The following is a 14,224-nucleotide window of genomic DNA, read 5'->3' as shown; positions in this document are numbered from 1 at the left end:
TCCCAGTAAAATCCCAGTTCAACCTCAGTAAAATCCCAGTAAAATCCCAATTAAATCTCAATTCAATCCCAATTCAATCCCAATTCAACTCCAATTCAACTCCAATAAAATCCCAGTAAAATCCCAATTCAATCTCAATTCAATCCCAGTCCAACTCCAATAAAATCCCAATAAAATCCCAATAAAATCCCAGAAAAATCCCACTAAAATCCCATTAAAATCCCAATAAAATCCCAGAAAAATCCCAATAAAATCCCATTAAAATCCCAATAAAATCCCAGAAAAATCCCAATAAAATCCCATTAAAATCCCAATAAAATCCCAGAAAAATCCCAATAAAATCCCATTAAAATCCCAATAAAATCCCAGAAAAATCCCACTAAAATCCCATTAAAATCCCAATAAAATCCCAGAAAAATCCCACTAAAATCCCATTAAAATCCCAATAAAATCCCAGAAAAATCCCAATAAAATCCCATTAAAATCCCAATTCAATCCCAGTCCAACTCCAATAAAATCCCACTAAAATCCCATTAAAATCCCAATAAAATCCCAATGAAATCCCACTAAAATCCCACTAAAACCCCACTAAAACCCCACTTCACCCCTGCCCCAATGCCCACAAAAATCAGGAAAATTTTCTTTAATTCCCAACAATCCCAGCTGGGAGCAGCTCCTGCCTTTGCTCCCTTCCCTGCCAGGAAAATCCAAATAAAAATAAAAATAAAATCCAAATAAAATCCAAATAAAATCCAAATAAAAATCCAAATAAAAATCCAAATAAAATCCAAATAAAAATCCAAATAAAAATAAAATAAAATCAAAATAAAATCCAAATAAAATCCAAATAAAAATCCAAATAAAATCCAAATAAAAATCCAAATAAAAATAAAATAAAATTAAAATAAAATCAAAATAAATCCTGGGAAAAGCAGAAAATTCCTGGCCGGGATCCGCCTCAAATTCCAACCTCAAATTCCAACCTCAAATTCCAGCCCAGCCCTTTGGAAAGTTCTGGCTTTGAATTCCTTCGCTTTTGTCCTCGGGATTTCAAAAAAACCTGGAAAAACAATTCCAGGATATTCTGGGATGAGGCTCCAGGGGTTTTATTCCCATTTTATTTTAAATATTTTGGGATAAATCCAAGGAAAAGCTGGAAAAACAATTCCAGGATATTCTGGGATGAAGCTCCGGGGGTTTTATTCTCATTTTTTAATTTATTTTTTGGGGATAAATCCCAGGAAAAGCTGGAAAAACAATTCCAGGATATTCTGGGATGAGTTTCCAGCTGCTTTATCCTCATTTTATTTGAATTTTTTCTGGGATAAATCCCAGGAAAAGCTGGAAAAACAACCCCAGGATATTCTGGGATGAGGCTCCAGACGTTTTATCCTCATTTTATTTGAATTATTTTGGGATAAATCCCAGGAAAAAACAATTCCAGGATATTCTGGAATGAAGCTCCAGGGGTTTTATTCCCATTTTATTTCAATTATTTTGGGATAAATCCCAGGGAAAAACAATTCCAGGATATTCTGGGATGAGTTTCCAGCTGCTTTATCCTCATTTTATTTGAATTTTTTCTGGGATAAATCCCAGGAAAAGCTGGAAAAACAACTCCAGGATATTCTGGGACGAGGCTCCAGGGGTTTTATCCTCATTTAATTTGAATTATTTTGGGATAAATCCCAGGAAAAAACAATTCCAGGATATTCTGGGATGAGTTTCCAGCTGCATTTTCCAGGTTTTATTTTAATTTTTTTGGGGATAAATCCATGGAAAAAACAATTCCAGGATATTCTGGGATGAGGCTCCAGGGGTTTTGTTCTCATTTAATTTGAATTATTTTGGGATAAATCCTGAAAAAACCTGGAAAAACAATTCCAGGATATTTTGGAATGAAGCTCCAGCTGCTTTGTCCTCATTTTATTTTATTTATTTCTGGGATAAATCCCTGGAAAAAACAATTCCAGGATATTCTGGAACGAGGCTCCAGGGGTTTTATTCTCATTTTATTTAAATTTTTTCTGGGATAAATCCCAGGAAAAAACAATTCCAGGATATTCTGGGACAAGGCTCCAGGGGTTTTATCCTCATTTTATTTCAATTATTTTGGGATAAATCCCAGGAAAAAACAATTCCAGGATATTCTGGGATGAGTTTCCAGCTGCATTTTCCAGGTTTTATTTGAATTTTTTTGGGGATAAATCCATGGAAAAAACAATTCCAGGATATTCTGGGAAGAGGCTCCAGGGGTTTTGTTCTCATTTAATTTGAATTATTTTGGGATAAATCCTGAAAAACCTGGAAAAACAATTCCAGGATATTCTGGAATGAGTTTCCAGCTGCTTTGTCCTCATTTTATTTGAATTTTTTCTGGGATAAATCCCTGGAAAAAACAATTCCAGGATATTCTGGGATGAGTTTCCAGCTGCATTTTCCAGGTTTTATTTGAATTTTTTGGGGATAAATCCCAGGAAAAACAACCCCAGGATATTCTGGGATGAGTTTCCAGCTGCTTTATTCTCATTTTATTTGAATTTTTTGGGGATAAATCCCAGGAAAAACAACCCCAGGATATTCTGGGATGAGTTTCCAGCTGCTTTCTCCAGGTTTTTTTTGGAATTTTTTCATTTCCATTCCAAACTGGAGCAGCTCCCTCGGGAAGAGATCCCAAAAACTCCTCCCTGCTGTGCCCTTGGATAACCCCGAGATTCCCTCGGGATCAGGAGGTGGAAAAATCCCCAAAAATTCCCTCGGATCCTACAGAAATCCCAAGGGAAAAATCCCAATTTTTTTGCTGCCACCCCCAGGAGGAAAATTCGGGAATTTTGAGCCCAAAATTTTAGGGAATGGGAGGAGATTCCAGCTGGAAAATTCCCCCCCCAAAAAAAATTCCATGATCCTAAAAAAAAAACCCCAGGAATTGGGGAGGGGGGAGGTCAAAAATCAGAGACCCCCAGAAAAATTGGGGACCCCAAAAATCAGAGACCCCAAAAATCAGAGACCCTAAAAAATCAGAGACCCCAAAAATCAGAGACCCTAAAAATCAGAGACCCCAAAAATCAGAGACCCTAAAAAATCAGACCCTAAAAATCAGGGACCCCCAGAAAAATCGGGGACCCCAAAAATCAGGGACCCCAAAAATCAGAGACCCCAAAAATCAGAGATCCCGAAAATCAGAGACTCCGAAAATCGGGGACCCCAAAAATCAGAGACCCCAAAGATCAGGAACTCCAAAAATCGGGGACCCCCAGAAAAATCAGAGACCCCAAAAATCAGAGACCCCAAAAATCGGGGAGCCCAAAAATCGGGGACCCCAAAAATCGGGGACTCCAAAAATCGGGGACCCCAAAAATCAGAGACCCCAAAAATCAGAGACCCCTCCCTCTAAAAGGGGCAGAAAAATCAGAGACCCCAAAAATCAGAGACCCCGAAAATCGGGGAGCCCAAAAATCAGGGACCCCAACAAATCAGAGATCCCAAAAATCGGGGACCCCAAAAATCGGGGACCCCAAAAATCAGAGACACCAAAAATCAGGGACCCCAAAAATCAGGGAAACCCCCCCCCCCAAAAATCACAGATCCCCCTAAAGGGACCCCCTCAAAAATCAGGGACCCCCCCTCAAAAATTAGAGACCCCAAAATCAGAAACCCCCCTAAAAGGGGACCCCACCCCCCCAAAAATCAGAGACCCCAAAAATCAGGGACCCCTCCCACCAAAAAAATCAGGATCCCCTAAAAAGGGACAGGGACCCCCCCCAAATACAGAGATCCCCCCCTCAATTACAGCCCAAAAATCAGAGACCCCCACCCTAAAAATCAGAGATCCCCTAAAAGGCACAAGGACCCCCCCCCCAAAAAATCAGGGTCCCCTAAAAGGGACAGGGACGCCCCCCAAAAATATCAGACCCCAAAAATCCGAGAGCCCTAAAAGGGACAGGGACCCCCCCCCCCCAAAAAACTCACAGTCCCCTAAAAGGGTCAGGGACCCCCACCCTAAAAATCAGAGTCCCCTAAAAGGGTCAGGGACCCCCCCCCTCAATTACAGCCCCAAAATCAGAGACCCCAAAAATCAGAGTCCCCTAAAAGGGACAGGGACCCCCCCAAATACAGCCGAGACCCCCCCCTCTATTACAGCCCAAACCCCCCCCCAATATCAGACCCCCCCCAATATCGAGCCCCCCAAACCCAGCCTTGACAGCACCGGGGGCACACGACCCCCCCTCAAATAGAGGAAACCCCCCCTCAAATCCAGCCCTGACACCCTCAGGGACCCCCCCAAAAATTCCGAGCTCCCCAAAACCCCCTGAGGGTGTCAGGGGAACGCGACCCTTCCTTAGAACAGAACCCCCCCAAAAATGGCGCTGACACCCCCGGGGGGACGCGACCCCCCCTCAAATCCGGCCCTGACACCCTCAGGGACCCCCCCCCCAAAATTCCGAGCCCGCCAAAACCCCCTGAGGGTCTCCGGGGTTCGCGCCCCCCCTCAGAACGTGAGGGGAACACGACCCCCCCCCAAAATTCCGAGCCCGCCAAAACCCCCTGAGGGTGCCAGGGGGACGCGACCCCTCCTTAGAACAGAACCCCCCCAAAAACGGCGCTGACAGCCCCAGGGGGACACGACCCCCCCTCAAATAGAGGAGACCCCCCCTCAAATCCAGCTCTGAGACCCTCAGGGACCCCCCCAAAATTCCGAGCCCGCCAAAAACCCCCTGAGGGTGTCAGGGGAACGCGACCCTTCCTTAGAACAGAACCCCCCCAAAAACGGCGCTGACAGCCCCAGGGGGACACGACCCCCCCTCAAATAGAGGAGACCCCCCCTCAAATCCAGCTCTGAGACCCTCAGGGACCCCCCCCCCCAAAATTCCGATCCCGCCAAAACCCCCTGAGGGTATCGGGGGGAAGCGACCCCCCTCAGAACGTGAGGGGAACACGACCCCCCCCCAAATTCCGAGCCCGCCAAAACCCCCTGAGGGTGCCAGGGGAACGCGACACCCCCTCAGAACAGCCCCCCAATAAAACACTGGGGGGGGGGACACGACCCCCCCTCAAATCCAGCCCTGACACCCTCAGGGACCCCTCCCCAAATTCCGAGCCCGCCAAATCCCCCTGAGGGTGTCAGGGGAGCGCGCCCCCCCCTCAGCACAGCCCCCCAAAAAAACACACCTGGAAGGACACGACCCCCCCTCAGAAAGAGGAGACCCCCCCTCAAATCCAGCCCTGACACCCTCAGGGACCCCTCCCCAAATTCCGAGCCCGCCAAAACCCCCTGAGAGTGTCAGGGGCCGCGCCCCCCCCTCAGAAGAGCTCCCCCCGTTCCTCCTTCACCCGGACCCCCCCCAGCCGGTCCCGGGGGTATCACCGAATCCCCCCCCACCCCTCCCGGTGCTCGGACACCCCCGTGAGGCCGCGCCCCCCCCCCCCGCCCCGCTCCCTCCGGCCCGGCCCGCGCGGCGCTCGCTCTCACCGGCAGGGCCGCGGCGGGCTCGGGAGGCCCCCCCGGGGCTGGGGGGGGGCGGCGCGGCGGTGCCGGTGCCGGTGCGGGGGGGTCCGGGGGGGTCCGGGCGCGGCAGCGGCGGCGGCTCCTGAGGAGGCCCCGGGCCCCCCCCCCCCGCCCCCGCCACTTCCGGCCCCGCGCCGCGCGCCGAGAGCATCGAGCGGCCGGCAGGGCAAGGCCAGAGCGCCGAGAGAGTCGATGGGGCATTGGGGGGGGCCGGGGGGGGGGAAGGAGCGCGGAGAGAATCGAGCGGGGAGCGCCGAGCGAGTCGATGGGATAACGGGGATTGATAACGGAATTGAGAACGGAATTGATATCGGGGATTGATAATGGGGAGTGAGAACAGGGATTTATAATGGAGATTGATAACGGGGATGGATAATGGGGATTGATAACGGGATTGATATCAGGGATTTATAATGGGGATTGATAACGGGGATTGATATCGCGGAGTGGGAACGGGGTTGACATCTGGGATTTATAATGGGCAAGGATATCTGGGATTGATAACGGGGATCGATAATGGGATCAATAACGGGGATCAAGGGGTCCCATAGAGTCAAGAGGTCATTTAGGGTCAGGGGGTTATTTAGGATCAGGGCCTATACAGGGTCACAGGGCCCTGTAGGATCAGGGGGTTATTTAGGGCCAGGAGGTTATTTGGGGTCAGGGGATTATTTAGGGTCAGGGGGTCTTATGGGGTCATTGGATCCCAATAGGATCTGGGGGTTCCATCATGCCATGGGGTCCCATGGGGTCAGGGGGTTATTTAGGGTCAGGGGCTTATACAGGGTCACAGGGGCCTATGGGGTCAGGGTGTCCTATAGGGTCAGGGGGGTCCCAGGGGTTCCTATAGGATCAGGGGGTCCCATGGGGTCACAGGGTCCTATAGGTTCAGGGGTCCCATGTGTCCCTATAGGATCAGGGGGTCCCAGGACCGCTCCCACCCCACCCTCGCTGCCCCAGGAAGGCACTGAACCCATAAAAGTTCCCAAATCTTTATGGCAGGAGGCACTTTCACACATCGGGGTGTAAAACCAGGGCCATAAAACCCCGGGGCCATAAAACCCTGAGGCCATAAAAGCGTGGGGGCCATAAAACCCCAGGGCCATAAAACCCCAGGGCCATAAAACCCCGCTGACCTTCGAGCTGTGGGGCTGCAGGAACCTGCAGAATCCTTCGGGGCCGGAGAAATCTTTGGGGTCACCAGAACCTTTTGGGGTCCATAAAGTCCTTTGGAGTCCATAAAATCTTTGGGGGTGTCCATAAAATCTTTTGGGGTGTCCATAAAATCTTTTGGGGTCCATAAAATCCTTTGAGGGGCCATAAAATCCTTTGAGGGGTCATAAAATCCTTTTGGGGTCTGTGGAACCTTCTGGGGTCAATAGAAGCTGGGGGCCTGCAGAACCCATTGGGGTCTGTAGGATGATTTGGGGTCTGCAGGACATTTTGGGGTCTGTAGGATGCTTTGGGTTCTGTAGGACCCTTTGGGGTCCATAGGATTCTCTGGGGTCTGTAGGACATTTTGGGGTCTGTAGGACTCTGGGTTCTGTAGGACCCATTGGGGTCCCTAAGACACTTTGGGGTCTGTAGGATGATTTGGGGTCTGTAGGACATTTTGGGGTTCCTAAGACACTTTGGGGTCTGTAGGACCTGTTGGGGTCTGTGGGACTCAGGGGTCCCTAAGACACTTTGGGGTCTGCAGGACTCTCTGGGGCCATGGAACCCTTCAGGATCCACAGACCCCATTGATCTCCAGGGACCCTCGATGTCCCCAAGGATGTCCCTGAGTGGGTGACAGTGACACTGACCCAGTGCCAGGCCTTGCTCAGGGCCCTGTGCAGGTTCCAGATGTCCCTGATGTCCTCGATGTCCCTCAGTGGGTGACAGTGACACTGACCCAGTGCCAGGCCTTGCTCAGGACCCTGCTGTGTCCACGATGTCCTGATGTCCTCGATGTCCCCACTGTCCCTCAGTGGGTGACGGTGACAGGGACCCGGTGCCAGGCGTTGCTGAGGACCCCATGCAGGATCCAGCCCCACAGTGTCGGGTTGGACGTCGTACCTCTGATGTCCCTGGTGTCCCCAATGTCCCAAATGTCCCCAAAGCCCCAATACCCCAATGTCCCCAGGCCCTGCTGGTGTCCCTCACTTGGTGACGGTGACAGTGACAGGTGCCAAGCATTGCTGAGGACCCCGCGCAGGTTCCAGATGGGCCCCATGGTGTCCAGTTGGACATTGTCCCTCTGATGTCCCTGCTGTGTCCCTGATGTCCCCAATGTCCCCAGCACCCCAATGTCCCAAGGCCCTGCTGGTGTCCCTCACTTGGTGACGGTGACAGTGACAGGTGCCAAGCATTGCTGAGGACCCCGCGCAGGTTCCAGATGTCCCCACGGTGTCAGGCTGGACGTCGTACCTCTGATGTCCCCAATGTCCCTGCTGTGTCCCTGATGTCCCCAAAGCCCCAATACCCCAATGTCCCAAGGCCCTGTCCCTCACTTGGTGACGGTGACGGGGACGCGGTGCCAGGCGTTGCTGAGGACCCCGCGCAGGTTCCAGATGGGCCCCATGGTGTCGGGCTGGACATTGTCCCTCTGATGTCCCTGCTGTGTCCCTGATGTCCCCAATGTCCCCAGCACCCCAATGTCCCCGATGTCCCCAATGTCCCAAGGCCCTGTCCCTCACTTGGTGACGGTGATGGGGACGCGGTGCCAGGCGTTGCTGAGGACCCCGCGCAGGTTCCAGATGGGCCCCACGGTGTCGGGCTGGACGTTGTCCCTCTGATATTCCTGATGTCCCTGCTGTGTCCCCGATGTCCCCAAAGCCCCAATACCCCAATGTCCCCAGGCCCTGCTGGTGTCCCTCACTTGGTGACAGTGACAGGGACGCGGTGCCAGGCGTTGCTGAGGACCCCGCGCAGGTTCCAGATGGGCCCCACGGTGTCGGGCTGGACATTGTCCCTCTGATGTCCCTGCTGTGTCCCTGATGTCCCCAAAGCCCCAATACCCCAATGTCCCCAGGCCCTGTCCCTCACTTGGTGACGGTGACAGGGACGCGGTGCCAGGCGTTGCTGAGGACCCCGCGCAGGTTCCAGATGGGCCCCACGGTGTCGGGCTGGACGTTGTAGCTCCGGTCCACGGCCTTGCAGACGAGCTCCAGCCTGGCCCCCGCGGGCACCGGCGCCCGCAGCTCCCACAGCGCCCAGGCCCAGCCCCGGCCCCGCTCCGGCCGCGGGCCCAGCTCGGCCTCGCGCCACGTCCGGCCCCCGTCCAGGGACACGTCCACCTGTCAGGATGGAGATCGTTACTGTGGAGACGGCTAATTAGCGTTAATGAGCGTTCATTAATTAGCATAGAGCTGCGTCTGGGCGCTGTCCAGGGACACGGCTCCCTTTCCCCATTTTTCCCATCCCTGTCCCGTTCCTACCCCATTCCCCATCCCCATTTCCCCCATCCCCTTTCCCCTCACTCCCATTCCCCACACCTCATTCCCCAATTCCATTTTCCCCCCATCTCCTTTCCCCCCATCCCATTCTCCCATCCCCTTTTCCCCATCCCCATTTTTCCCACCCCATCCCCATTTTTCCCACCTCACCCCATTCCCCGTTCCCCACACCTATTCCCCCACCCCATCCACTTTCCCCCATTCCCATTCCCCCACCCCATTCCCCCCTTTCCCCACCCCATTTTCCCCATCCCATCCCCTTACCCCTCACCCCATTTCCCCCTCATACCCATTTCCCTCCCACCCCATCCCCATTCCCCCACCCCATTTTTCCCCATCCCATCCCATCCCATCCCATCCCATCCCATCCCATCCCATCCCATCCCATCCCCTTTGCCCCCCACCCCATTTCCTCCCATCCCTGTTCCCCTTTTCCCCCATCCCATTCCCTTTCCCCCCACCCCATTTCCCCCACCCTATCCCCATTCCCCCATCCCCATTCCCCCTACCCCATTTCCCCCCATCCCGTCCCCTTTCCGCCCACCCCTTTTCCCCTCATACCCATTTCCCCCTACCCCATTTCCCCCATCCCATCCCCATTCCCCCACCCCATTTCCCCCACCCCGTTCCCCTTTACCCCCACCCCATTACCCCCACCCCATTTCCCCCACCCCATTTCCCCCACCCCATTTCCCCCACCCCATATCCTTTCCCCCCACCCCATTTCCCCCATCCCATCCCCATTTCCCCCACCCCATTTCTCCCCCATCCCCTTTTTCCCCCACCCCATTTCCCCCACCCCGTTCCCCTTTCCCCCCACCCCATTTCCCGTCCCCGCCTCCGTGCCCCGCTCACCCTGACCACCTCCCTTCCTCCTCCGCTCCACGCGTATCCCTTCACCGTCAGCTCCCCGGCGGGCACGGCGGCGCCGGGCCGGGGCTCGGTGATCGCCGACTGCACCGGCAGCTCCTGGATGGCGGGGGCGGCCCCGAAATCCACGGAATCCCAATCCACGGACGGACAGAACCCTTTGTAGTCGTTCTGCTGCCAGTGGCTCGGGCTCTCGGAGGGCGACACCGCCACGCTCCGCAGCCACTTCACGCTGCGCGCCCCGACCACGCCGGGCACCACCACGCGCACCGGGAAGCCGTGATCCCGCGGCAGCTCCCGCCCGTTCATCTCGTACGCCAGCAGCACCTCGGCCTCGGCGCTCAGCGCCCGTTTTAACGGGATGGACGCTCCGTACGGCGTCCCCGAAGCGTCCGCGTCCAGCCCTTCGAAGCACACGTGCCACTCGCCGTCGCCGGTGCTGTCGCGGACACCGGCGGCCAGCAGCACGTCCCGGAGCCGGGCTCCTCCCCAGCGCGCCGTGCTGATGGCACCGATGTCCCACGCCAGCCCCTTGACCGGCCGGACGCGGCTCATCTCGGATCTCCGGTTCCCGGCGCACTGCAGCGTGGCCGTCACCTCGTGCTTCGGGAAGCGCTGCCGCAGCTCCGACAGCGACAGCGACAACGCGCGGCCACCGGGCCCCTCCACGCGCAGCCGGTAGGAGCCCGGCTCCACGGCGGGCACCGGGAGGTGGTTGCGGGTGAAGAAAAGCTCGTTGGGCGTCAGGAAGCTCTGCGTGAGCAGCTCCGGCGGCGGCTCGGCGTTAAAAGGCTTCAGGCTGTTCACCCGCAGCGCCGGGTGGCGCGGGGGGTCCCCGGCGAACGGGTCCGCGGTGTCCCCCGGTGGCGGCGCCGCGTCCTCGGGGCTCAGCTCGCCCACTTTGTAATCGCGGAGCAGCTCCAGGACGTGGGGCTGGCTGTGAACGGCGTAGAGAGCCCAGAAGGGCTCCAGGGCTCCCCCGGCCGCCAGCAGGATCTTGTCCGGTCCCCCCGGGTGCATCTCCACGAATTCGGTAACGTCGAACACGTCGGTGCCGTAGGTGACCCACACGCGCTCCTTCGGGGTGCGGTGCTGCGCCACCTCCGCCCGCGTGTACCGGGGGAACTGCGGCGCGGGGGTGGCCCGGGCGGCCTGGGCGGTCTGCGGGCACCGGGAGGGTCAGCGGGATCCGCCGTGACCGCCGGGATCCCGGTGTCCGCCCCGCTTCAGGATCCCCCCGTCCCGGTGTCCGCCCTGCTCCAGGATCCCCCCGTCCCGGTGTCAGCCCCGTTGTGGGTTCCCGCTGTCCCGGTGTCACCCAGCCCCGGATCTCCCTGTCCCGGTGTCACCCCCGTTCCCGGGATCCCGGTGTCACCCTCGCTTCAGGATCCCCCTGTCCCGGTGTCAGCCCCACTCCGGATCTCCCTGTCCCGGTGTCACCCCCGCTTCAGGATCCCTCTGTCCCGGTGTCACCCCCGCTTCAGGATCCCCCTGTCCCGGTGTCACCCTGCTCCGGATCCCCCTGTCCCGGTGTCACCCCCGTTCCCGGGATCCCGGTGTCACCCTCGCTTCAGGATCTCCCTGTCCCGGTGTCACCCCCGTTCCCGGGTTCCCGCTGTCCCGCTGTCACCCAGCCCCGGGATCCCCCCTGTCTCGGTGTCACCCCTGCTTCAGGATCCCCCGGTCCCGGTGTCACCTCCTGCCCCGGGATCCCCCTGTCCCGGTGTCACCCCCGTTCTGGATTCCCGCTGTCCCGGTGTCCCCAGCCCCGGGATCCCCCCTGTCTCGGTGTCACCCCTGCTTCAGGATCCCCCGGTCCCGGTGTCACCTCCTGCCCCGGGATCCCCGTCCCGGTGTCCCCCCTGTCCCGATGTCACCTCCTGCTCCATGATCCCCCTGTCCCGGTGTCACCTTGCCCCAGGATCCCGGTGTCACCCAGCCCCGGGATCTCCCTGTCCCGATGTCCCCCCTGTCCCGATGTCACCTCCTGCCCCGGGATCCCCCTGTCCCGGTGTCACCTTGCCCCAGGATCCCGGTGTCACCTCCTGCCCCGGATCTCCCTGTCCCGATGTCCCCCCTGTCCCGATGTCACCTCCTGCCCCGGGATCTCCCTGTCCCGGTGTCACCTTGCCCCGGGATCCCGGTGTCACCCAGCCCCGGGATCTCCCCGTCCCGGTGTCCCCCCTGTCCCGATGTCACCTCCTGCCCCCGGATCCCCCTGTCCCGGTGTCACCCCCGCTCCAGGATGCCCCTGTCCCGGTGTCACTCCTGCCCGGGGATCCTTCCCCCGGTGCCACCACCCCCGTTCTGGGTTCCCGGTGCCACCACCCCCTTTCCCCGGGATCCACCCCCCGGTGCCGCCCCTTCCCCGTTTCCCGCTGTCCCGGTGTCACCTCTCGCCGGGATCCGCCCCTCCGGTGCCGCCTCCCGCCGGGATCCAACCCCACCCCGGTGTCCCCAGCACGGGGACGGAGCCCGAGGTGTCACCGCCCCTCCCGGTGCCACCACCCCCGGTGCCGCTCACCCTCCGCCGCCGCTCTCCGTAGGCCAGGACGACCCCGAGCCCGAGCAGCGCCGCCAGCACCGGGGCCGCTCCTCGGTGTCCTCCCGGGGCCGCTCCTCGGTGTCCCCCCCCGGATGTCGCTTCCCGGTGTCCCCCCGGGGCCGCTCCTCGGTGTCCCCCCCCGGATGTCGCTTCCCGGTGTCCCCCCCCGGATGTCGCTTCCCGGTGTCCTCCCGGGGCCGTTCCTCGATGTCCCCCCGGTGTCGCTTCCCGGTGTCCCCCCGGGGCCGCGCTACCGGCGGCCAACCGGGAGCAGCCGCGGGGCAGCTGCATCAGCGGCGGGAGCCTGCGGGGACAGCGGGGTCACAGCGGCCCCGGGACACCGGGGGGACACCGGGGGACACCGGGAGCCCCCCGTTCCTACCTGCGGCCGGCCATGGCCCGGAGCAGCAGCATCGCGGCGGCGGCGGCGGCAGCGGGAGGGGAGAGCGCGGCTGGGGCGGGCACCGGGTACCGGGAAACGGCTCCGGTGACGCTGCCGGGGAAAGCGGCAATCAGGGAGCTCTGCTGCGACACAACCGCGCTCGGTTTCCGCTCCGGTCCTGCCCTTCCGTGACCCCAGCGCGCTCCCGGTTCTGCCCCCGCGCCGTTCCCAGCCCGGTGCCGGTTGTGTCCCCACCCAGTCCCAGCTCGGTCGGTCCCGGTTGTTCCCGGCTTTTCCCAGCTCCATCCCGGTCCCGGTTGTCCCCTCCCCAACCCCATCCCCGTCCCGGTTCTTCCTGCTCCCAGCGCCATCCCGGTCCCCGTTGTCTCCAGCCCGGTTGTTCCCGGTTTTTCCCAGCCCCATCCCGGTCCCGGTTGTCCCCAGCCCGGTCGGTCCCGGTTGTCCCCTCCCCAATCCCATCCCGGTCCCGGTTCTTCCTTTCACCGACGCCATCCCGGTCCCGGTTATCCCCTCCTCAGCTCCATCCCGGTCCCGGTTGTTCCTTTCCCCAGCCCCATCCCGGTCCCGGTTGTTCCTTTCCCCAGCCCCATCCTGGTCCCCGTTGTCCCTTCCCCAGCCTCATCCCGGTTCCCGGTTGTCTCCAGCCCGGTCGGTCCCGGTTGTCCCCTCCCCCAGCTCCATCCCGGTCCCGGTTGTCCCCGCCGTAGGCCCAGGCCAGTCCCGGTTGTCCCCAAACCCCCCGGTCCCGTTGTTTTCCCCCAACCCCAGCCGGGTCCCGCTTTTCCCTCCCTCAGCCCCACCCCGCTCCCGGTTTTCCCGCCCCGTTCCCATCCCGGTTGTTCCCTCTCCCGGTTGTTCCCGCTCCCGGTAGTCCCCGCCGCGCACCTGCGTAACGGTTCCGGTCCCGCGATGTCCCTGGGCGCGGCCGCTTTAAGAGGGGGGCGATGGGCGTGGCCTCGAGGAGAGCGCGACCCACCTGGCCACGCCCCTCTGTTTACTTTAACGGGGGCCTAGTGGGCGTGGCCTCCCTCAGGGTGGGCCCCACCAGCGCCGGTTTAAAGCGGCAACACCACACGAAGCCCCCGGGGGTCTTAAAGCGGCCCCGCGGATTTAAAGGGGCAGCGCCGCCCGAAATTCCCGCTGGGAATTTGGGGGAAAAAACGGGAAAAAACGGAAAAAACCGGAGCTGCCAGGCAGCTGCGAACTCTGATAAGCGTTATCAGGGCAGGGCCGCGATCTAGCAGCAGCTGCTGGCACCGGGTGGCCCCGGTGTTGTCGCTTGTCCCCTCCCTGAGCACACAAAAAGTTGGGAATTTTCGCTTTTTTGGGATTTTTTTTCCTTGGTTTTTTGTTTTTTTTTTTTTTTGTCCTCGTTGGTTTTGTTTTTTACTTTACATTAAATACATGGGTAAATCAGCGACCCGAGGGTGTGGTTACCACGATTGTTATTTCACGGCGAGGGA

At 58.3% G+C, this 14,224-nt stretch overlaps 1 protein-coding gene across 7 annotated transcripts; it reads right to left on the bottom strand.

Moving 5' to 3' along the window:
- Nucleotides 1–6,484: 6,484 nt before the first annotated feature.
- SUOX (sulfite oxidase) lies at nucleotides 6,485–14,000 on the bottom strand. Of its 7 annotated transcripts, none has more exons than XR_011678022.1 (7): nucleotides 13,074–13,349; nucleotides 12,741–12,851; nucleotides 12,338–12,662; nucleotides 9,799–10,974; nucleotides 7,971–8,784; nucleotides 7,209–7,807; nucleotides 6,485–7,153 (listed from the first exon to the last, which is right to left on the bottom strand). XR_011678022.1 is itself a non-coding variant. In XM_071420475.1 (5 exons), the coding sequence occupies exons 1-5, from the start codon at nucleotides 13,109–13,111 to the stop codon at nucleotides 8,530–8,532; spliced, it is 1,905 nt and encodes a 634-aa protein (XP_071276576.1). In that variant the 5' UTR covers nucleotides 13,112–13,349; the 3' UTR covers nucleotides 6,485–8,529. The 7 variants fall into 7 exon arrangements, 1 of the variants encoding a protein (XP_071276576.1); XR_011678023.1 differs by having other exon boundaries at nucleotides 8,333–8,784; XR_011678025.1 differs by lacking the exon at nucleotides 13,074–13,349 and adding an exon at nucleotides 13,647–14,000 and having other exon boundaries at nucleotides 7,209–8,784; nucleotides 12,741–12,883.
- Nucleotides 14,001–14,224: the final 224 nt, after the last annotated feature.

Source organism: Agelaius tricolor, unplaced genomic scaffold (genome assembly GCF_023055355.1).
Source record: "Agelaius tricolor isolate 1412-34295 unplaced genomic scaffold, bAgeTri1.0.p SCAF_144, whole genome shotgun sequence".
Classification (NCBI taxonomy): domain Eukaryota; kingdom Metazoa; phylum Chordata; class Aves; order Passeriformes; family Icteridae; genus Agelaius; species Agelaius tricolor.
The sequence above is the reverse complement of the archived record's forward strand: the minus strand, read 5'-3'. Positions and strand labels throughout refer to the sequence as shown.

Coding starts and splice junctions, on each gene's coding strand:
- SUOX (XM_071420475.1), bottom strand. CDS start 13,111: ATGGCGCTGGGAGCAGGAAGAACCGGGACGGGGATGGG. Junction 12,663..12,740: donor CGGGCCATGGCCGGCCGCAG/GTAGGAACGGGG, acceptor CTGTCCCCGCAG/GCTCCCGCCGCTGATGCAGC. Junction 10,975..12,337: donor ACGGAGAGCGGCGGCGGAGG/GTGAGCGGCACC, acceptor CGGTGCCCGCAG/ACCGCCCAGGCCGCCCGGGC.